The following is a 23,778-nucleotide window of genomic DNA, read 5'->3' on the forward strand; positions in this document are numbered from 1 at the left end:
TTGCTGCTCATCTGAAAATCGGAGAAAACAATTTTAACCTTGATTCTGCTCTCCTCAAGAACTAGAATTCTTGCATTCCCAGCAACAATGTGTACTACATTTTTCAGGTTAACCTGGGAGCTTAGAAGGCGCTCCGGTCAACTTTGCTGTCACTGTCATTCGAAGTGGCTAAGGCCCGCACACATTCAACCTCCTGCTCCACTAATTGCGGCCCACACACCAACCAACCTAACCTGGCCCAAAACCTCTCCAATGAGTGTGAGTTTGAGTACCAGTGTGAGTCTAAGTACGGGTTTGAGTACGAGTACGAGTACACACTTGCCTGTTCGGTGGCTGGAAAAACAATTTAACATTTTGCACGTTGGCGACAGATTTGCATCTGAATATGCAAGCACAATAAATTGTTAGCCATGGCAAAAGCAACAATGTAAAGTGCATACTTTAATGCGGCATTTTGTCTATTTAATTAAATTTTGATTAATTGTCAATGCGCCAAGCAACGTTCATTAGTTATAATGAAATATTGTGTGTGGGCCTCAAGAGTACTTTTGATTCAAGTTGATATGGCTAAAAGAGTGTCACTGGCAGAGTTCCATATAAAACACATTTTTCATAATAGGAAAACTATTTATTTGATTGCTAATATACAGAGATATGAATACTAAACGGGTTGGAATAAATTTGAAGTCTACTGCACTAGAGGATACATTTAGTTCTTAGCAAAAAGATACATTTTGAAGATAATAATCGCCATTTATGAACCAAATTTTCATAGCTTTATAACACAAACCAATATTTATATTTTTTAAAAAATCACAGACAACCTTCTATAGGCAAGACACGATTCAAGCTGATTATTAGAAATCACTTAGCGACGCCCCAAAAGATCGACTCCAAAACTTCGGTCCATCATTGACCTTGTCGACATTCGCTGTTGTTCAAGTTTTCAAGCTCAAATCAACAAAATATTGCCATGGCTGTTATTTTACTGGCAGCATGAAATACGGCAAATGTAATTACCATAACAAATAAAAATATTCTCGCCTAATTGCCTCGAAACAAAAGTCGGCACAATGGCAAGTGAGTCGATGGCGATATGGAGTTTATGGGGTTTTGAGGGGAGTTACGTGTGGTGGACCTTTAATTGGCAATTTTAATATGATCGTTGCGGATCAAGCCAAGTCTATGCAAAAGATCAACTGTTTTTAAAGTCAAGGTCTCATTTACTTACCACTTTTTGTGTTGTTTTGTAGCTGCATTCGGCATTGTTTTTTTTGGGCCGCCTTAGCATTCCCAATAATTATTATAATTATTGAATTTAATAACAGAGCGAAAATACATTTTCAGGCTATTAAAGTTTGTGGTAATGACTCGTAGAATTTTATTGGACATTATGCATAAGTATTTATTATTTTTAAATATTCGCCAACTGAGAAGGAATGCCAATTAATTTCTCTTTTATTTTATTTTTATTCTTTTTCTGTGTGTTGGTAATTAATTTTTTTATGAGCTGTTTGTATATAGCAATTTAAAGGTAAAAGAATAATAACAATATGCTGACTTGCTTAAATTTAAAATTGTTTAGTAAGATGCAAATGCAATTGTTACTTGTTTCTTTATAAGTAAACAAATTAATCAATGCAAACTTATTTTACATTTTAATAACTTCCTTAAATATTATATCTTTCCTAATATGGCTCAACTTTTTTTTTAAACTTTCATCTTTGGGAAAATGACAAAAATAGCGTTCGATATTCATCCTCAACTTGATTTTTACCATTGCTGATCTCCTGTACAATCTTTTTGACCTTTTTAGATTTTTAGATTTGGCGATTGGCCATTCTCCTCACGATCTCTATATGGTCGGTGGTATCTCAGCCTCTCAAGTCGCCGGGCTAATCTCTGCTGGTCAATTAATGTCCGCTTTGATTTCAACTTGAGCAGATAAAACGTCAGAGATATTTTTGAAAATATTTTGTGTGATTTGTTGGGAGTTTTTTCTAGGTTTTTTTTCTCAATTTTTTTTTACCATTTTTTACCTAATGTGCCGCAATTACGATCGGCGATTGGCATTTAATTAAAACAAATATTTTGGGTGGGGAAAACGCACTCAAGGGGGGACCGTCCGGCTCTGGGGTTTATCTTCACGATATCGCGGATTTGACAGGTTTAGGTTTTTGTGTCTGGCTCGCCTGATGTTTATTTATACAGTCGCCTTGTTTTTGTTTTAATCTGCAAAGATTTGCATTTCTGTCTGTGCAAATGATTTATGCTCGCCGATGTGGTTGTTGTTGCCGCTGTCAGCGCCGTCGTCAAATGGATTTTCATCATATATATCTTCCAGCACGGAGTCCATGGATTGTGAGTAGACTCTGTTTTCATTGAATCCGGCAGCTTATTTGCCTTTCAATCAAAGCCACTCGGGCGAGGGAAATAAGTTTACATTTGGCTGAATTTGCTGATATATTTTTTTGTGCTTTTTTGTTTCAAGAGCCACTTCAAGCCGTCTTTGCAGTCAGTAAACCAGTTCCGGAATTCATGACGAAGGTCTAGGTCGAAGCCCGGGAAGTTATATAATCCATATTAACCGAATTTATATAAAAAGTTGGAAAATAGTAATTTTATATTAGAAAATAATAATAGATACAAAATTCCGGTTATTGTAACCACCTTTTTTTCTGAGATATTTAATAAAAAAGATTAATTTCCCCAATCTAAGGTTAATCCCAGCAAATCTCCCCCATTTCTCAATGGTTTCTCCAAGCGAATTTCTCCCGACAAATGATTCCCATTCGCTGAACATGCTAAAAAACGAATACAAATAATATGCAACAAACATGAAGATATAGATATCGCATCTATCAGTGTAAGAGCCGCACCTTTGATAACAACATTACTTTTATTATGATGTATTTTCATGATTTTTGACACAAAACAAGCTAAACAAATTATTTTTAATTGCTACATGCACCGTAGCAGCCATTTTACAGAGCCTGAGGAAAGTGTGAAAACTGGAAGAAATCTGCAAAGCCTGCGAACGGGTATAAATAATAGAAATGTTGTCTTAGTCTGAAGATCGGCAGCCGCGATTTAACTCGGGAGAGCGGTTAAAGAAACTCGTAGCTGCTGTTGCAATTGGCAAACATTTGCGAGAACACAGAACACACTTGAAAAAATAATATTGTGCTAAGTCAATTTTAATTAAAGATAGATGCACCAATATTTTGTTATTTCTTTGTTATTTATTTAATGTGTGTAATAGTAAACTTTATTTTATAGTTTTACCTTAAACATACTTATCTCGAAATCATAAGTTTTATTAAGTTATTTAATGTATGGTAAGGTATCTTATTGGGGTAATACTATTAAATTCATAGTTTATTATCGAGATTTTATAGGTAGGTACTTATAATCATATAAATGTTACTTTTTTCTCTGTATAGTGAGAGCGACACGATCTTTATGATCATGGAGATCTTAGCTGGCCATGGTGTGTGTGTGTGCACAACAAACTCCACATGTGGTCGGATCGGATCGGATAGGATAGGATCGGATCAGATGGAATGGGCTGGGGTTGGGGGTCGGTTGGATGGGAGTGGATCGGAGTGGAGTGATGACGTCGGCCACTTAAGCCGGAGAGAGAGTGCAGGCAACAAGATCTGCGTCACAAAGCCTGGTTCAACCTAAATGGTGTAACATAAACAAACCAATGGGGGAAAGGATTGAAAAGGAGGGTGGAGAAGGGTGGCTGGAATCGGGAGTTGGAGGCACTTGAATCAAGGGGTCTTACATTAGACTCGGTACCAAGATGGCTGAAGTTGAGAGGAGATCAGTGTTACAGCTTATAAATGGGTATATCAAGGGACTTATCGTGGGTTAATAGGACCTACTTATTTCTTAGTGAGAATAAAAATAAAAAATTAAAATTAGTAAAAATGTTAATATAAAGAACGAAAGTTAAATTAAATTTAGATAAACAACAAATTCTGAAGTGCCAAAAGGTCTGACTGAATGGAAGAGCAGCTGAAAAATTTATCAGAATTCAGATCCCCTTTTATTTTTTTCCTTTGTTTTTGATCTGGAAGAGAAGCTTCTGGGTATATAATATATAAAGCTGAGATCCGAAGGAAGAATACGAGTGAGAAGACAGAGGGAAAAATTAAAAAATAATAAATTTGCAGAGGGTAGAGGACCAGCGAATTTAACCTTGAGTTAAATTGAAAGGGGATTCTAATGAGTTCTTTTGGGCAGATAAAATCGAGTGGCGGAGGGTAAGGCCGCAGTGATCTGGGGAGGAGACAAGTGTCAACATTAATTTGAAGATGTCTGTATGTTAATTCACAGCGCGAATATCGCATAAATTTCTCATATGCACATTTTTTATCTCTATAACTTATATCTTTTCGGTCCGCAACGTCGTGGCGGTATCTTTTCTGCATCGAGCTTGGCATATTTGCCACTCCCTCGGCTCATCTCAAATTTTATCCTCGGTTTGTTTGGTCTGTCAACTCGCATAAACAAACAATTCGCTTGACGCCTTCCCCAAGCTGGGCTTAAAAATTAAAAAACAACACCCAAAAAACAGTCACAGAACGTAGCATAAAATTAAAATAATTTTTGTTTTCATTCCGTTTCTGTTTTGTGGTGTCATTTATTGTCTCTTGCGGAACCTTGACTCTTCTCCAGTCTTCTTCATGCCCAGCATGCAAATCTTCTGTTCTGTTTTTTTTTTTATTTTTTAATACACGCGCTTCAGTTGTAAAACTCCAATCGGTTATGCTGACTTTGGATGGAATCTACAATCGGGAACAGGCACTACACTATTAATAAACACAGTCAAATATTAAATTTCTTTAAAAAAAGATTAAATAATGGTAATTATTTTTCTCTTTTGATACAATATTATTATTGTGGTTTCAGAAAAATGTGGGGAGTTGTTATATCACAAGCCCAGACCTACCTCTCATTTTATACGAAATAGTAAACAAAGCTTTAAAGTGGCATTTTAAGGCCATAACATCTAAAAGCTGAAACAGCGATAATAGCACACTTTTAATATAGTTTATGGGTTTGTCTAACATCTTTATCCTGACTCACCTTGTTTTTCTTCCAATACGATCGTTTCGCTTCTGCTGAGCCAAATTTACGAGTGGTTCATGTGCTTGAGATACCTTTTATATAGGGGATGTCCAACAGTGCTTTGCTTAAGCTTGAAATTAATGCGACCGGCATCGATATTACAGAGCTCTTACAGCCCAACCCAACTCCGATCCCAATCCCGATTCCGACTCCGATCCCGATCCCTTTTCCAATCCCTGCTCATATGCGCGAAGAAGTTTGCATCTTGTGGATGCTTAAATTCTGCTTAATGATTTTTTATGAATTTATTGCCAGAGCAGTCGGCGAGCAATTTGCGCATGCGTTGCCTCCAATGAGCCCGAACTGAAAGATGAGGGGTTCAAAGGGATTCATAAGGGGACAGTCCGCATAATCCAACAGGAAGGAACACTGAAAGAAATGTGATATAAGTACTTAGAAAAATATGCAGAAAATATTATAAAATATTATTTTTTAATTCAACATAAATTGAAAAATGGATTATTTAAATACATTTTGTATTTTCCCCAATTTAATTGCTTTTTTTCATGTATTTAGAACAATCATTTTGGATTTTAAATTTTTATTTTTAACGGAATATACCCTTTTTTTTACTACTGGTGCGAAATGTTTTTAGCAGTCGGGGGAAGTGAGGAAACTCGCGCTGTTCTTCTGGCTGTTGATTTCTGTTTTTGTTATTTTTTGTTTTTCGTGGCATGAGAGAAGTTTAAGTGGCTGCCTGCCGCATGCTGCACGCATATGGCGAATGTTTGCAACGCCTACTAAATCATCTGGCAGCAGGCCTCACATTTGCTGCCCCAACAGAAACGAGAAGATGGACTAAAATGTTGCCATACGCTGCACTTCCGCTTCAATAACACTCAACTTGTGAATAAATACAATCATATTGTATGTATAAATAGTGCGTGTATTTCGTATCTATGTGCCAGTTTTGCTATTCAATGAATGCCGCTGCTTTGTTTCGAATGTAAAACAAAACATCTTTTAAACTCAGCCAGAGTGTCTCAAGAAAAAATCCATCGCATATGTTGGCCAAAGATCGGAGTTCCGCAGAGCTTATAAAGGCCATGTAATCCCAAAGATGTGAAATTTTATTTCCTGTGAGAAACTCTGAATAAGTTATAATTTATAAAGCAGAAAAAATAATTGTAAATAGTGTTATTCGAAAAAATTGTAATTATTTATTTTTTTATTTATTTATTTAACTACGTATTATTTAATTATTTTTTTTAATGTATATTAATTATCGTGTAATTTAAAGGCCTAGTTCTTATATCTATAACTTTTTCTTCTGCGACCTTCACTTGATTTATTTTTGTGACTTTCGCGAGTTCTGTGGCAGCTTTAACGAATTGGTCGTTTGTAACTTTTTGCTGTATTTTTCGGAATTTACAATATGCACGTCAGAGTGCAGAGGTCGTTAAGACAAAAAAGACGGCTAAACCAGAAGGTAAAGCTTACTTTTAACACTTTTTTACCGAGTGTTTTGAGGTGATAACTAAGGTCGTGACAACTGAAGTAATGCAAACGCTTAAAGATCGCCGAGCGGAGTAATTGACATAATTTACATGGGAAGCGCTGCGATTTGACCTTCAGAAAGCCCACCAAACTGTGCCTTAAATGGCAAATGAAGGGCTGCCCGGCTCTTTTGAAACACTGTTGGATTACCTAAAATGACCAAAATACTCGTAGCTAGACAAGTGAACGACCCTGGGGGCGCCTCTGCCTCTCATCTTTTTTCTCTTTTAATTTTTTGACCAGAGCTTGTCACTTAGTTTAACATTTTATCAGCCAGCCGTGTTGAGATACAAATTGACAAGCTGAGATACACTGGAAGTGAGCTGAAAATGATTGCAGCGAAGGCAAAGTGGAAACCCGATACGCCTTCCAAGCTGAAATGCAGCGGCCATGTGAATTCGAGATCGGGGGGTTTCGGCCACTCGAGCAACTTTTTGTGGCAGCCAAGTGCAAAGGCGGTGTCAATTCGCATTGCGATGGATTCCAATCACACGCATATCACTTGCCACTCGAATCATATAAATAAACGCATAAATATCGCCGACCGGCGCTTTTAATGACAAATTGGGCAAATCAATCAGTTATTGGGGATTAAATGCAATTTAAAATTCGATTTTGGTAATCGCGAATGAATTACACTAAGTATAGAATAAAATTTTTTTTTATTAAAGATTAATTTTAATTAATTTGGAATTATCATGTTAAACTTATATGTCTTCCAATATATATATGAATCACGTCGTTAAAAAACATTTCAACAAACTTTTCTAAAATTTTAGAAATAAAATTCCTGTTTAATACATCTTTGAATATTCTCGATCTGTACTAAATTGTTGCCCATCAAAAATTTCCTAAAGCGTAAAATTTCACACTTTTCCGATCTAGATAATTCGTAGAGATTATGCTATTTCTTTCACATACGCTTTTCTCCTGGAAAAGTGTTGCCAGCATCAATCAAAGCAATTTCCAATGCGCTCGAAGCTCTGCCAAATGCATAAATCATCAGATTGAAAGATCCCAAACTTGGCTTAGATCTAAAACAGCCAAATTCCAAAACGGAAAAAACGTATAGCCCACCATAAGGCCATAAATCTCAAGATTCATTAGGTGCAACTGAAAATTGAACTGAAAGCGGCTTCAGGTTCTCCCATGTTTTTTGGCGCGTTTTTAGTACACAGAAAACAAAATCATTTCATGCGAAATATTATAAAATATTTTTAAAATTTAAAATAGGTAGCATATAAACTAAAGCCAATTTACAAAATTTTTAAATGTATATTTATATATTTCTTAATTAGTTTTTGAAATATTGATCAAAATATTAGAAAGAAATTACCATTTTTTTCTGTGTCCTGACACCCACCTCCCTTCTCCTTGCTGACAAACATTGTGCGACCTTCAAATGCTCCACAAACACATACACACACACATTTGGGGGAGAGAAATCACGCCACTCTTGGAAATTGGCAAACATGGAAGCGGAGTTGCCAATCTTCTTGGCTACATGTTGCCAACCTGGCTTGATGGAAACTTGGCCCAGCGGATGAACACGCACCGTCAGCTGAGTTCATTTGACTTGAGATGTGTTAACCTATTGGGGACCACTCGGCGATCACTAGCTTTCTTGATAAACTTGGCTTGGAAATTGGAAAACGTATTCATTCTTTACAATTAATTATTTTTAGTATTTTTAAAATGTATTCTAACCATATGTTAGTTTAAGAAAATTTAATTTTTTTACAATTCTGTACAACTTTTATAGCAAATAATAAATTTTAGAATATATTTAAACCCAACTTATTTTATTTTATTTAAATTTCATCAAGCGGCATAAAAACGGTGCAAAATGGGTTAAACTGAGTTGGGTTTACCTGGAGGCAAAGGCAACTCCGTAGCGATCGGTAACATGTTTTATGCATCCGCAACAAATTTATATACACACATATAGCGGTGTATATAAGCCACTTGTATGTTAAAGAAAAAATAGCAACAACAGCGAAATACTTTTAAAGGTAACCGATCAGAAAACAACAAAAAGAAAAATAATGGCGAAGGTCGTTTAAAGGCAATGCAAACTTGATGTTTTCTTTTTTTTTTTGGGGTATTGTTTTTTCTTGTTTTATTGTACGTTACTTTTTCAGTTCTCAGATTTTTTTTTTTAAAGACGCGGAGATATTTTTTTGTGGGGTATCCTTGTGTTTGTTGTTGTGTTTGATACAAACTTTTGAAACAAGAAGAGGTCTGCAAAATTGAGCTTAGAGTTAGCCAGTTAACTTATAAATTTTTAAAGGTTGTTTTACTTATTGATCATACGTAAAATTCTTTTCTGAAGTATAATACATTATTTTTTTTCCAAGAGAGCATTAAGGCTTCGATCTTATCGCCCCTTAATTGCTTTGAAATTGTGTACGAAATTTACTTACGGTAGTTGGGTGCTGAGATTTATTTACGAAACTGAGCGACGTTGATAAGACCGCCGCCTAATTGCTCCTGTACCGGACGTCAACGCAGTTTTCGATTTTCAAAACAATTTTTTGTTGCTTTTTTTTGGCTGGTGATTTTGGTTTGTTCCCATCATAAAGTTGTCGACTGGTTTCCTTTTTTTGGCATCGACGACAACGACGAACCGTTTCTGTCAGTCGGTTGAGGCGAGGCTGGGATTTTCTTTTTGCCATTTTGTGTAATTTATTTTTTGATTTCATTTTATTAACATTTTATTTGGGTAGTAGTTTGGTGGCTCGTTTTTTCCCGAGGAATGTGGGTCAGCTGCGACACTTGGCTGACCACGGATGCGACCGAATTGGGCCTGGGATCGGATCGGGGCACCTGGGACTGGATCGGTGACTAAAGCTTACACGGTTAATGCCTGGATGTCGGACACGTATGCCCGATGGTGGCTGCCGGTTTTGTGGTCCACCAACTTGGATAAGAGGTGTCAGTTATCGCTGGGGAATATGAAATAAGTCGACCACGCTGGAACTTTCAGTCCTGCATTTATTTCAGATCGAAATTACAGACTGTTGACGGCTGATGTATTACGCTAATGGACAGCTTAATGTGCTCGAATCAGAGTCTTGGTTTATTAATGAGTTTATCTTGCGGAACCCATAATCATGTGTGCTAAAAAACGGAGAAATTTCGCTGAAAAACAATACCTTTATTAAGATAATTTTGGCTTAACACAGGAATGTGAAAAAATGTAACCCAAGCTAAATTTGATTTTACAATCTATTATTCAAATCCTTAAGCTTAAACATGAAAATTTTAATAAAATGTGTTTTATAAATTTATTATTATAAGAAAATACCTATCAAGTTACAGATCCGTAACCTTAGACCCTAAAATATCTAGCCTAAGATCTTTGTGTTAACCCCTGAAAATTTAAATTTAACCCACACTCGTCAAAGGTTAGTAGAGTTGATTGAGACAACTAACAAATTATCATATCTGTCGGTGAGCCATTAGCTCGAACCGATTTCAGAATAAATAAACCTGATGTTAATTACATAACCATATATGCATGTTAAACTATTCCCGGTTGACATGGCGCCTGGGTTTAGAATTTAGATCTTGTCCCAGACAAGTTATAAGTAAAATCTTTTGATCCGATATGCATCGAAGCTAATTGCCTTGGAAAAGAATTTAGCTATTAACATATCAACGGATATGGAGGCAAAGTGAATAAGACAATGGAACACCAAGTCAGTTTGCAGCTCAATTGTGCTTAATAAATAAAAATTTTGTTCTCCTTTCTTTATTATATTATTATATATATATTATAAAAAAGTATTAATTATTTTCTGTATTTGTTGAGATGTCATGTTGAAATGCTTGTCGCTGAATTGATAACCAACTACGTCTACGAGAACAAAAGACTCAAGTATCTGCGCTGCGTTCGGAGTTGAAATCTCAATTGGTTTATGTAAAATCTGAACAAATATCGCGAGACAAACGAAAGTCAATTAAGGTTCGATCGCTGAGGCTGGAACACGCCTTCGAGCGTATCTATCTATGTATCTTGGTCGTTGCATAAACACTTTTGCGGCTGGGAGGGCGAAGGTGGGGGCGAATAAAAAATAAAAACTTTCTACAATTATTTTCAATACTATTGAACTTTTCTTCTACTTCACGCTGATTTACGCAACTTTCACGGCAGCCACCGAGCGGCCACAAAAAATAAGAAGAAAAAACCTCAGCCAACAAATTTATGGCCACAACGGCAGCAGCCGGCTCACATCGGAAAAAAATGGAAAAAGACGCTGCTCAATGGCTTGGCCCACGCAACTGCAGTGCAGCCAGAAACAAAAACTAAACCCTTTAGGAAATTTGTACAAAAACAGCCACGAAAACTGGCGGTGCTCGCCGTATAAATCCGTTTAAAATCGCTGGCCAGGCCAACAGCGAAACTGCAACTGCACCTCCAACTTCGGCTCCATCTTTAACTCAAACTCAAAGTCAGGCTCGAACCCGAATCCGAATCGAAAACTGCAACACCAACGCAGAGGCCTGAGGTTGGAGTTTATTTTAAAGTCGCTTTTTTTCGGCGGAGCTGTGCGGGCGGCACAGTGGGATCCATTGCTAATGGGGTGAAATTCGAGAGTCAATGGAGCTGTTGATTTACACATTTGAGAGTTCCTGGAAGCCGAACGCAATTAATAACTAAAACGTATGATTTATGGTTATCAAGTTTCATTTTCAAACTTATGATTTACAACTATTTTAATTTTTGATTTTTTTTTTAGTTTGTATATATTTATTTTTGACCTCCCTCTGGTGGTCAAATTTATAACATTAGATATGCATTTATTGAAATGGATGTATGTAGTTAAAGATATATTCAATCTTTGTTTTGTTAGGATTAAGTGTTCGGAAATTAAGACAATTTTATACATTTTTTAGATTGATGGTTTTCATAAAGTAAAATTTAAATTTGGTTATTCGCAACGTATTGCAGCCTAGAAATTCTAGTAAACAGCACTTTACAGTTCTGTAACAAGATCGTCTAACTTTCAAGCTGGGTTTTCACTTTCATTTATTGCGAAGGAATTTGTTTGGCCATTTGGGATCAAATTTCCAATGCAAAGCAACTCGGGGTGGATTTCCAGTTCATTGGCCCCACCGTGCAAGGCTGATATACAAATATATCTACGTGAATGGATATATATCAGCTGGGATAGGATCGCATAGCAGTGGTTTTATTAATGAGCACAGACGCACGCTTAGCACGAAAAACGCCACCGGAGCGATGTGAAAACTTGTGGATTTCGATTTCGATGCGGAATCGAAGACTAAGACAAAGCCATATAAGCCATAGTCTATGCATACTAAGTCAAGAAATAACACAAAAAAAGATTAGGCCAGGCTTGAGAGCGATGGGGGCGTCATTGGCGTTGGCAGCACATCGCATATCAAAATGCCACCTCTGCGGTATCATGGCAATCATTATAATGTGAGTGGGATCGTGCCTATATTATAATGGGCATAAATATAAGCTCTCCCGAATATGGGGGCGCTTGGCAAGTGTCGCACGAGCAGAACGTGCCCCCTTGGTTTTCGATTCGAAGATGGAACGTCATTTTGGCCTCTTTCGATTTATTTCCCGATTTCATAAGGTTTTGATTAATGCCCATGGCCCGACTTGGCCCGCCAAGCAGTCCACCTATTTAGCTATTCTCGACCCGCAATCGGTTGAACAATCATTATCGTAAATGTTGCTCACCAGTTGGTAAATGCCATTAATCAAACAGCTTTACATTTTATTTTGGTTCCATTTCGTTACAGCCACAAAAATTGCGGGGAATTCCACGATACAGCCAAATCCGAAACTACAGCAATTTAGTTTTACTAATGAATGAATGAATCGGTAGAGAAAGGTGAGTGACAGCATAACGAATGCCTGCAAACTACTGCTTGCCATTGAACTTGGATTGTGAGTGGGAACCCAACTTCCTTATAGGTAGTATCTCATATGAAAAATTGACAACTTTAATGTGCGAAATAGCAAAGGTGTCCAGTGGGTTAATTAATACGTTTTATGGGATAAATTGACTATTTTAGCTTGTATAGCTTTATACGTATTTTTTGGTATTCTCAATATCAAAATCTTTTATAATTAAATATAAATATTTACAATTATTTGTAGCTGTTATAGATATTATTTTATTTAATAATATTTTATTAGTTTATGACAACTGGTTTTTCGAAAATAAGTTCCTGGCTTACGGATTAATCCCATTTCCATATATTCATATTTACAAAGTATTTATTTAAGTTGTTTATAAATAATTGTTTTCCCATGAGCTAATATGAGCTTAATTAATTCTAGAACACGGCATCCATTAAGTAACGTAAGCAATGCAAATGCGGATTTTCAATTACTGAATTAATTCAATAATCTTATCAGAACTCCTAAAAGCTTTTCAATCATAAAACAACTAATTGGCACTGCAATTAGTTACGGAAAGGTCAGAGTCATCATGGGAAATTAAAAAAAATATGTTCATTGAAAACATTTCTGGCATATGCAGAAATTGTTCACCTGCGAGCTGGCACGAATGTCAAAATAATCACAGCGGCTTTTTCCAATTACATCCGAATTATTTATGCGGCCAATACAGAATACCGATTTCCAGCGGCATTTATCACGGCTGACAGTTGGGACGGCGTTCGGCTTCAACACGCCAAAACTGCTAAAGCCGCCAAATCGCCGCCAGCAGCGGTCAGCGCATAAATCCGCCGACAAACTCAATCAAAAAGGCGAGTTGGCCAGCCTAGCTCATTTTTTATGTCTATGCTCCAAGTACAGGCCAAACTTCCTACCTTGGGAAAATTTACAAAAATTTCGATTATTAAAAGAATTATCCGTACATTTCAAGACCTTACCATCGAGATTGTAAAAGTTAATTATCTTTTTCTTTTTTTTTAAGATCATTTTGGTGAATATTTCGTGTTAATTTCGGTTTGGGATGATTTAAAAAATGTTTAAAAAAATGGCACAATATTATAATCTAAGGGCTGACTTCTCGTCCGCCTGTTAAATTTAAAGGAAGCTTTAAAGCCTGATTTTCCATACGATTCCAAGGTTTAATCATTACTTTAAATTTAATAAACGGATGAGCAAACGGACCTAAGACTGCAAAAAAAGTAGAACTAAAATTTAATTAGTAAAACGTAATTGCGTTTTCATTTTTCTTCCTCCATCTTATCGATGGTTGACTGTATAAATGTTTCGTTAACCAATTTTGTCGTGAATGCAAATTTGTGTGTACACTTTTAATTAACGTTAAAGGTTGTTTACAGCCGTTATTGGTGTTGGAGTTTTTCCAGCACTGATTTGACTTTGGGGCCCGTTGGCGATTCCTAAATTTCGTTGGCGCTCGGCTGTTTACTGATTAGCGCAAAAAAAAAAACCAAATAGAAAAACCACAAGTAAAATAATAGACAGCAAATCAAGAAATCTAATATTGAATCACGAAATCGGGCGGCAAACGAACCTGCAGCCGAACCCGTACTCCATACATAATTTGCTTAATGTTTACTTATGCTAATCGGGGACATTAATCAGACTTGTTAACAACATTGAGCACGAGTCGCAAGGGGTCGCCGCCGCCGATTTCCGCCGTAAATGCCAAACAAATCAACAGTCGCACCGAAATTACTTCATTTTTCGTAACTTAAATTGATGGATTATTAAATAAGAGAGAGAAAAATGTTCAAAAGATTACAAAGCCCCCAAACAAAACAATCAATGCTGGAATGCCCGATGAGAAATCCGAGAAAAATGAATTATCATGATTTTCTAAACAAATTTTTCGGTTCAAAAACAAAATATACAATACTTTTAACAGATCCTAAAGAATACATTGTACTAATTAATTTATTTACCAAGAAAGACTACTAAGACCAGAAGAATTGACCGCTAAACACCCTGAAAAATGCAGACGCATGCTTAATTTTTCTAATTATATTAATTAAATAGAATTGAACAGCGGAAAATCGTGTTGGCCCTTGAGTAACATCATTTTAATTATACCACTAACCACTTTGGTAACAAGATCGAGCAGTAAATTTCCACATGGGCACGCTTTTAACGCACGTGCCAACACAGCAACAACAAACAACCTCATCTGCAGAACAACAACAACAACAACAACAATGGTAATAGCAGCAACGAAGCGCAGTGCAAAGCAAAATGCAACCAAACAATAAACCAACTCCAACACAAAAGAAAGTCGAACAAAGCACAAACAACAAAGGCTCCAAAGGGGCTTCCAAGATGAGAGGAAAATATATATGTGTGTATGTATGGTACATATGGGGTTTACCAAAGCCGACGCACTTTTCGCTTTTGAAACGACTTAAGCGGAACCAGTTTCGGAAATATAAAAAAGAAATAGAGTTTTAAAACTGATGAAATGCCCATGATTTTTCCAATTTACGCCTATCGCGTTACATGTGTATCCCCCCATAAAGGTGAGAGTAACCGCCTTGCCCATTATCTCTAGGTTGAACTACTCTTAAGCATACAAAAAAATGTATTTAAATATTTTCAGTTTAAAGGATAGCTATTAATTTATTTTTATTTAGCCCAACTTTAGCCCAACGAAAAGCAAATGACTAAATAATTTTTCGAAAATGATTATAACAGAAATTATATATCATCATCATCCAAACTATAGAGATCTCAAAATGTTCCCAACTTCCTAATGTTGGGTATTAAAACATATTTTTTGGGCTTATAATATTAAGTTTGTAGTGTCAATTTTTAAAATGTTGGCATTTCATTACTTTTTAAGCTACGATAATCCAAAAGCCCACTTTAAAGGGCATGGCTAGTTAAGAAGAAACCAAAATTTTTCTGCGGAGGCGTTGAGAGAAGAAAGGGGAGATGAGGTGATTTTGGAGTGGGGATGCGAAGAATTCGTGGAACAGGGAAAGGTGTCGAAAGCGTAGACAAATATTACAAATTTAATTATGACAAGGTGACTCGGCTACGCCTCTCTACGCCACCTCTGCCCACCTGACCCCCTTCTTCACCGCCACTGCTTCGGTTCATAGGGAAATTCAACTATGAAAATTCAGTCGAAATATTTTTCGGTTGCTTGGCTTGCTGACTTCTGGCTGACACTAATGCCTTTAATGATCCATGTTGTCGCTCAAGTTGAAAACTGCCATTTGACTCCCCATTGTCTTTGGGCTCTGTCGTCAGCACTATCAACTCGATCAGTGACTGGCTAAACTCCTCGAGTTCCCTGGGAAACATTACGTGATTAAATTGGGGAACATGAGGTCAGAAGAGTGGAAAATGAGTTGATTATTAAATAACTTATGAGATTTAGCCTCCATTACTTAATATTTAATAATATTCTTGAAATTATTTCCCGGTTACTGAATTTATTTTCTTTCTTTTTATAAACGAATTTAATTTTATTGCAACAAAAATTCAGTTTGTAGTCCCGATCCTGCTGGCATTGTCACACACCGTCTCGTAGTCCTGGTGCAAATCTTGCTGTAATCTTACCAGCTGCCGATGGGTTTTGACGAAGAGTACCATCGAGATGGATAGATTGGCAAGCAGACTGCTTCTCACCTGTTCCACGGTGCTCTGCTGGTAGATATTGCCCCCAGAAACGGTACAGGTGAGTCCATTATCGCGACCTTCCAGTAATTTTAGGATGTTCTGCAGCTTTTTGATGCGTTCCTTAAGAACATCCTTCTCGATGGTCAATTCCCGTTCGCGCTGTCGCTGTTGCACCAGGTAATCTAAAACCTCATCGGGAATGTTCGAGATGGCCTCTTCCACGGACATTTTTTAGAATTTGGTTTAAAACCGAGTGAATTTTGTATTTCTATTCTGTAATGACATTGACTTAAAACAATATCTTTTTTTGGCTTTGACCCGTTAGTTATCACAGATTAGTTAAACATTTAAGTCAGCCTCTTAGGAGGTCCATTGTGAAATCTATTTGCTTTAAGCCAATACATGTCATTTGGTTGGACACCTCCGAATGTAACTTAATGAATTCATATTTTTCCAACATCTTCTTATGCTTCTTCACACCTCCGAGTTAGCCACTATTATGATTTCATCTGGGCGAAACAAAGACGGCCCATGAGATCTTCTGTCGAGTCCACAATGGCAATGCTAATCACATTAATAAATTATCCGCACCTCCGGTTGGAGCCTCTCATCTATTGATTTTGATCGTCGGTTCGTGTAAATGAAATATTCTATTGGGGGAATTGTTTTTGCCGCATTCTCGGCTGGACATTTGCAGTGGCTAAACATTAATTTTTCTCGCTCCCCTCCCTTGATTTATTCAAATTATTTTTAATGGCCTTTTGTTGTTGACTCTGTCACTATGCTAAATGGCAGTACAAATTCCACGAGTTTATTGGAATTTAGCGTACTCTATGACTATTGTGAATTAGTTGGAATTGGCTGACATCAGAGGGGCAAAGACTTATATAAATGGGTTTTTGATGCATTTATAAATTCGTTGGTGTCGCTTGGATAAATTCCCTAAATTGTTCGATTAAATTTTATTAAATACTATAAAGGAAATAAAATGTTTATTGTTTGTTAAGCGTACCATATAAAGTGGAAGTTAAATATTTTTAAATTATTTGAATAATTAAAATAAATTTAAAGAACACTGCTAGATGAATTAGATTGTTTTATATTTTTGTATTCAAGTGAAGCAGCTTGTTTAATAAATCCAAGGTATTTCACGTATAAAGATAATTATCCTATAAATAGTGTGGTAATCAAGGTAAAGGTAATATGTATAAGCCATAAGTCGGCGTGTCTCAAGTGTTCCTTGAACTTTCTCAGTTCGTTTCCATGGAATTACGCTTGAACTTGCTTTATGAAACAAGTTCTCCTGCTCTCTGATTTCATATAACCAAACACACAAAAGACCACACGCGTTTTGGGTGCCATTTATGATCATTTAATCCTTTTGGGCAACCCAACAATAGCCAACACCACACCAAAAACGACTACATCAAGCGGAAACCCAAAAAAAAAGGGTGTGCATTCGTGTGGCAGGGGACATTCAGGTTGATTTATACGATCGCAGGGCGATTCATATTTCTATGGCTTTCACTGTCGCACATAAATATAATTTTTGGAGTGCGACACCCACAGCACTGAAAATTAAACCGAAATGAAGACATTCAAATGTGAGGCAAGGTGTGCCAAACACAAATTTATGTAAATTTTCGCTGTCTGTTTCTTAATAAACTTCTTTGGCTTCTGGATTAGTTGAATCTGCCGCACCTCCTAAAATCTCTTTTCATTTTTTGCTTGACCTGGCAATAAGTTGCCATTGTAAAATTTCCGATTTGTGCAGGGCTTTTACCACTCGAAAGTTGTTTTCATTTACCTTTACACATTTGTATGGCTCTTCAGAAAATTTCTCTAATTTCGTTTTACTTGTAAAAGGAAAAACAAAACCCAAAACTTCAACGTGTGTGGCCTTTGCTTTTCTTTTAGGAAGGGCAAAACCTTTACAATCTTACAGAACTTACCTTCACTCTTTCGAGTCGTATTTTTTTACAACTTACCCATAAATGGGAACTACTAGAGACCCATGTGAGAGTCGAGCTACTGTTTAACCGGTTGGTCAGGCAAATACTGAAATCTGGAACAAATCTATTAACCAGGCAGCCAAATGAAATGTCCCCTGAAAGTGGGACCAAGTACACTAAAATTAAACACTCTCCATGGAATGTGGCTTAAACTGGATTTAGCTTACTCTCTAATGCAAAAAAAAGTATAAAGCTTCCTTGATTAATGAACTTGGTAGATCGGCTATAGAAAATTCGCAATTATCTAAAAGCTTGAAACGGAAATAGCTGCATATTCAAAGCAATTATACAATTATATTGTTAATTAAAGGTGATTAGATAATGGCTATTTTACTATTTCATTAAATAACTGGAAGTTATAAAAATGAAATGTAATTACGTAAGATTTTTAGCCCATGAGTTCTTATCAATAAAACTATTTGAATTGTCTTTTTAAATGTTACATTTACTTATAAGGCTAGCAATTAGAATCAACCAACCCACTTTGGAATAATCCCAAAGAAAATAAATAATTAAAGTTCTATCAAAAATCCCACTTTATATGGCCAACCATTACTCGAGAAGTAAAGAAAAATATTTTTACATGCTCTGTTGTTTTATAGACGATTGCCTCATTCAGCACTTGAGATCGTTTAATTCGCACTTAAAAAGAGATACAAATTTCCAGCTAATTTCCATTGTAACGTTGTCAGTTGAGGCGAAAAGCTGAAGTGAGACCATTAAGACGACGCGACATTTGCAGTTTCAAACACTTAAACATAAGTACAATAAACACATAGTGCATAGGCCTTAATTTGACAACTGAGAGGCATGAAATGATACCAGACAGCTCGACCAGGCCACTCATTAATCTGTCTAAAGAACGTTCCGAGCGAAATCAAGAAAACATTTTTGAGTTCACTTTGGAGCCGGGGCAAAAGTTGTAAATTGATTTGCCACCAAATATGGCAGACAGCTCGCTCTAAATTTCTTGTTATTTATAAATTCGCCAAAGAAGCAGAAACATAAAACAAACACATAAAAATCATTCATGGATCATTCGAGTAATAAATCTAGGCGAAATATTTCCATTTCGGGGGGAGTTTCAAAGTGTTCGAAATGTTTTTCCTTTTGGCTCGCAGCATGATCGGAATATATAATTTCCAAACTGAGATCATTAAGAGCCACAGCAGGTGGAATTCGTCGAATTGAATGTTTTCATAAATTACAAATGCTAAAGCGAAACATTTGCATAGATCCCCCCTCCCTTCAGCCTCCTGCTACCAATCCAGTAGGAATTGTGTTAAAGCTTATTAATTTTATTTGGCAGACGCGGAGTTGGTCAAAAGCGTTACACACAAAGATTATAATAAATTTGTTTTATTGCAATAAATCGAGATCTAAATGAAATCACGGGCTAAGCTGTTTAATATGGAAATTATTGGGTTTTTGAGATTAAATGGGGTGTTCTGCTTAATTTATCTTATTTACTTTGTATATATTTACTTTATGTAGTTAATTCCTTTTTAAAAAAAAACGTTCTATTTTTTAACACAATTTTTAAATTTGTATATCATTTCTTAAAATATTTTTAATCTTTTATAATATCAATCAATTTTGGTCTGAAAATGTCTCTGAATGCCCTCAATAAATTTATTCTGCGTTATTTATTCGCTTAATTTCCAAGTTAAACGAAAAAATCTCAAATTAATGAGTGAGCTTTTAAGATGGTTATTTCGATCACCTGGCAGTTGCTCATTACCATATTCGTTTTATTTATTTATTTTCGACACTTTATTTGTAACGATTTGAAATATATTTACACAATTTTCAAATGAAAAATGTAATTCCAATTTAAATCAAACAGTTTCCAAATAAGCCGCTGTGTGTTGAACTCGAGTTGGAATATTTTTGTGACCCCCGCTTATCGCCTCGTGGGATGTCATAAATTTTGTGAATTATAGTTTGGCTTGAGCTTGAACCTTAAATTTATAATAGTTTTTGACTATTGATAAGCTCCAGCAGCAGCCGATTTAATTTTCAATTCCAATTCGTGAGGGTCGCGCAATTGAATTCTTTTTATTGTGTCAGAATTTATGTTTCGGTCAGTAATATTTTATGGCATTTTCTTGAAGGCCAATAAAAGAGATTTCTACTTTATTTTATGGCCTTCTGTGTGTCGTGGAAAGTTGTTTAGCATACTCGTATTCGATTTTTCATCTTTCACTGCCTCGCCCCCTGATAGTTTTTAATCACCCCGAAATTAACTGTGCAACACCAACGCATTTTAATTGTTTGCCAACGAGCCACAATTTATGGCTCGCCTTGTGTCCCCAATCAAAATCGAAATGGAAATCGAAATGCACTCGCGCTCTGATTCGAATCCCCCTTCATTGGCTTCAATTCTATTTTAAGGTCTTTTCAATTTGCATGCCCAATCGATGATCATCAGCGGGCTTGATTGGTCCAGACAGACATTCGCGTTTGGACTATATTTCTGCGCTCTCCGATTCAGTTTATTTTATGAATTTATTGGCCGGGAGTTGAATTTTAGTGCTGGAAAGTCTGGACTTCCTGTGGTGCATTTACGCTGTAAAACTTAATTTATTTTAGCTTTCCAAACTGGCAACAAAGATTTTCATTTAGTTATAATTGGATATTGAAGTAGATCGTATTACTGGAACAATTAAATAAATTGATAGCATTTTTTTGGAACAATGGCATTTACTTATTCGTGACTCTAACTGTCGTTTAAAGTTCTCGCAACAATTGAACAATTCATAAATATTTTCAGACCACAATTGATTTAAAGGCTTAGACCCCGAAATAAAACGGGAAATTTCGGGAGCAAACACTCCAAAATCAACTTACCAACACAGAAAAAAATGTTAATTTGTTTTATTTTTTTAAATCTTTCATTAGCTCAATTTAATCGACTTTTATTAGATTATATTTAAATCGGAAAAGATTACAAATAAAATGATATAAATATTATTATTTTTAAGATTTAAAAATAATTACATAAAAATGTTATTTTATTCGAAAATACGTCCTATTTATTTCTGTGCACCCAGCTAGCTGCTCACCCCTTCCTTATCTCCTGTCAAAGCCATAATAATTCACTTTCGGTTCAAACAAATGACAACTGCAAATATTGACAACGAACCAACTGAACCAACTGGCTGTCAATCTCCCCCATTCGAAAACCCACCCTATCTTTGTCCAAAATGCAGCTAAATGAAACCCTTTGTGGGTTAATAACAATATTGACAGGTGAAAACCATAAACTGTCCCGGAAAAGGAAGTCTGGCGATTCAGGGATTTGCCCTCGATAAGGACACTTCCTTTTCGATTTTTGGCAACTGACTCACAGTAGCCGAGCCAAACCTATTTTAACAACAAAAGAAAATTCACTTAGACCTACCTGACGACGGAATCCGCCGATGCCACATTAACATTACAATTGTCGGTCGGAAAGCTAAGCTGTAAATGCTCTCGGGCTGTGATACCAACAAAATTAGCATATTTGGCCACTGTGTCTTGTGGGCCAAGACAAGAAACTGAACCCGACAATGACTTAGGTAGCCGTAAATTGTCATGGGCCGGCAATGTTTTGGGTCTATGCTAATGTCGATCGTTGTCTGCCCACACTTAACTCCCGGATCGGATCGGATTGGACAGGATGGGATGGGATCGGCATAGGATCGGTCTGCCTGTGAGTCGCTCCTCATGTTTGTGTTTCCCTCGGGTTCGTGCTGTGGCATAAACAAAATCGGAGGATCGTGTTGCAGTTGCATTTAAGTTGAGGTTACTGCACCGACGGTCCATTTGATGGTAGTGTTTGTTCTCCGTACCAGCTGTGTTTTCACACTCACTCTCGAGTCAAGGTTGACAATGATCTGAATAGCTCAGCTTGGGATGCACAGCTCGCAACAAAGCCAACTGCAGTAAAAACTTCTTAAATAAAAGCGAAACCTTGGCAGCTACAGCAAAGAAAATAATACAAGACCCTACCAAACGAATGAGCAAAACTAATCCCAAGAAAACGCGTTATATCTGTTGTTTTCCTTAAATAAGAATTTTATTGTATAGGTTTAAGCATGAATGTTTCAAGTTCTGTAAACTTTCTGTCTTTTCTTATCACACAGATTTTTACAGTATAGGAAAACAAATTTTAGTTTACTCTTCTTTTATTTTACCAAGATATGACGGAAAATTAGTCATAAATATTCTTTTATAAAGATTTTGGGGTACATTTTTCTTTAACTAAAATAAAAGATGATTTCTCAAAACACCATCCCATCTATTATAGTCATTAGATTTGGCGCCATTTCTATGATTCGCTCATCAATTTTTCTGCTGATGAATCTGAATTCCCAAAGGCGAAAAAGATAGGATCAGTTTGTCTCTGAAGGTCTGAAGGAATATCACGAGTCCTCGAACCGCAACGTCGGCAATACTAATGTCAATTTGTCAGGCTACCAAATCGAGGCACAGCAAGTGCCCGTCCCACCCTCCAGACGGTTCTTCCTCTTCCCTGAGCTGCGGATCCCGGAGATTCTGAAGAGTCGTTCACGTTGTCGTTGTCGTATGATATATGAGCGCCCTGCCCAGTTGCTGCTGCCACGGTCGCTGTGGCTGCCGTAACCGCGCCTCTTAACTCCCAAGCAGACACTGAGAAAAAATGAGTTTTAGAATCCTGGTGGAAGTTATAAAAAGTATTACCTGTGGGAATGTATTTTTTATTCAATATATTTAAAAATATTTGAGGTTAATATCATGGTTTAAAATGCGCGGATCCACGGGGATGATATGGGCGATATATTACACCTCAATCACATCTACAAGGCCCCATAACAATATCCTAAGTATTAGTTAAATTTTTGAGTATCCAAATGGAGACTCTTATTCTGTCATTAATAGAAAACTGATTCTTAAACAACAATGATTTTGTACCTCAATTCCCTGTTACTAAGTTATCTAATATATTAAAATTGTTTTTGTAACTTATTCTCAATTACGCTAAGAAGTATGCTACATTTTTGTGCATGGTGATGTCCTTTATATTAAGCAATATAAAAAGCAATTATAAGATTGCTTAAGACATATTAAAATATTTTTTTTGCACAAATCTGTAATATAATATGTATAAATGTAAAAAAAAACGAAACTAGCTACTGGCATTTAAAATTAAAAACTATATACTACATTTTCTTTTTTATTTTTTAAAGTTTATTATGAATAACTATTTTCTATAAATTTACTAAAAAACCCATAACTTTTTTTTATTTTCTTTGAAGGTAAATTTTTCCTGAGTGCACGTTTGAAGCCAAGCCGAAGTTGAGCCGAAGTCGAGGCCGGTTATGTTCGTTGGCAGCGCTGCGACTGCGACGTGGGCAGCGATTTTTAGCCTGTTCTCCGCTCTTCGCTTTGCTCCAACGTTTGTTTGTTTTGCGTTCGGGCTTCGTTTTACGTTTTTGTTTTCATTTCATTCGCCTCTCCCTCATTCTCTGTCTCGGTCTCTTCGCGCAATATCGGCTGACTTGGAACCGCAGAGCGCTCTACAGTTCA

At 36.4% G+C, this 23,778-nt stretch overlaps 1 protein-coding gene and 1 long non-coding RNA gene across 2 annotated transcripts; one reads left to right on the top strand and one right to left on the bottom strand.

Moving 5' to 3' along the window:
* The first annotated feature begins 1,278 nt into the window (after positions 1–1,278).
* Positions 1,279–2,580, top strand: LOC138913183 (uncharacterized). Its single transcript, XR_011418836.1, has 3 exons — positions 1,279–1,363; positions 2,241–2,361; positions 2,492–2,580. It is a non-coding gene; the product is annotated as an uncharacterized lncRNA (long non-coding RNA).
* Positions 2,581–16,018: 13,438 nt separating this feature from the next.
* Positions 16,019–16,515, bottom strand: LOC108057363 (uncharacterized). Its single transcript, XM_017141581.3, has one exon. The coding sequence runs from the start codon at positions 16,442–16,444 to the stop codon at positions 16,079–16,081; it is 366 nt and encodes a 121-aa protein (XP_016997070.2). The 5' UTR covers positions 16,445–16,515; the 3' UTR covers positions 16,019–16,078.
* Between the last annotated feature and the right edge of the window lie 7,263 nt (positions 16,516–23,778).

The sequence above is a fragment of the Drosophila takahashii genome, chromosome 3L (assembly GCF_030179915.1).
Source record: "Drosophila takahashii strain IR98-3 E-12201 chromosome 3L, DtakHiC1v2, whole genome shotgun sequence".
In the NCBI taxonomy this organism is placed as follows: domain Eukaryota; kingdom Metazoa; phylum Arthropoda; class Insecta; order Diptera; family Drosophilidae; genus Drosophila; species Drosophila takahashii.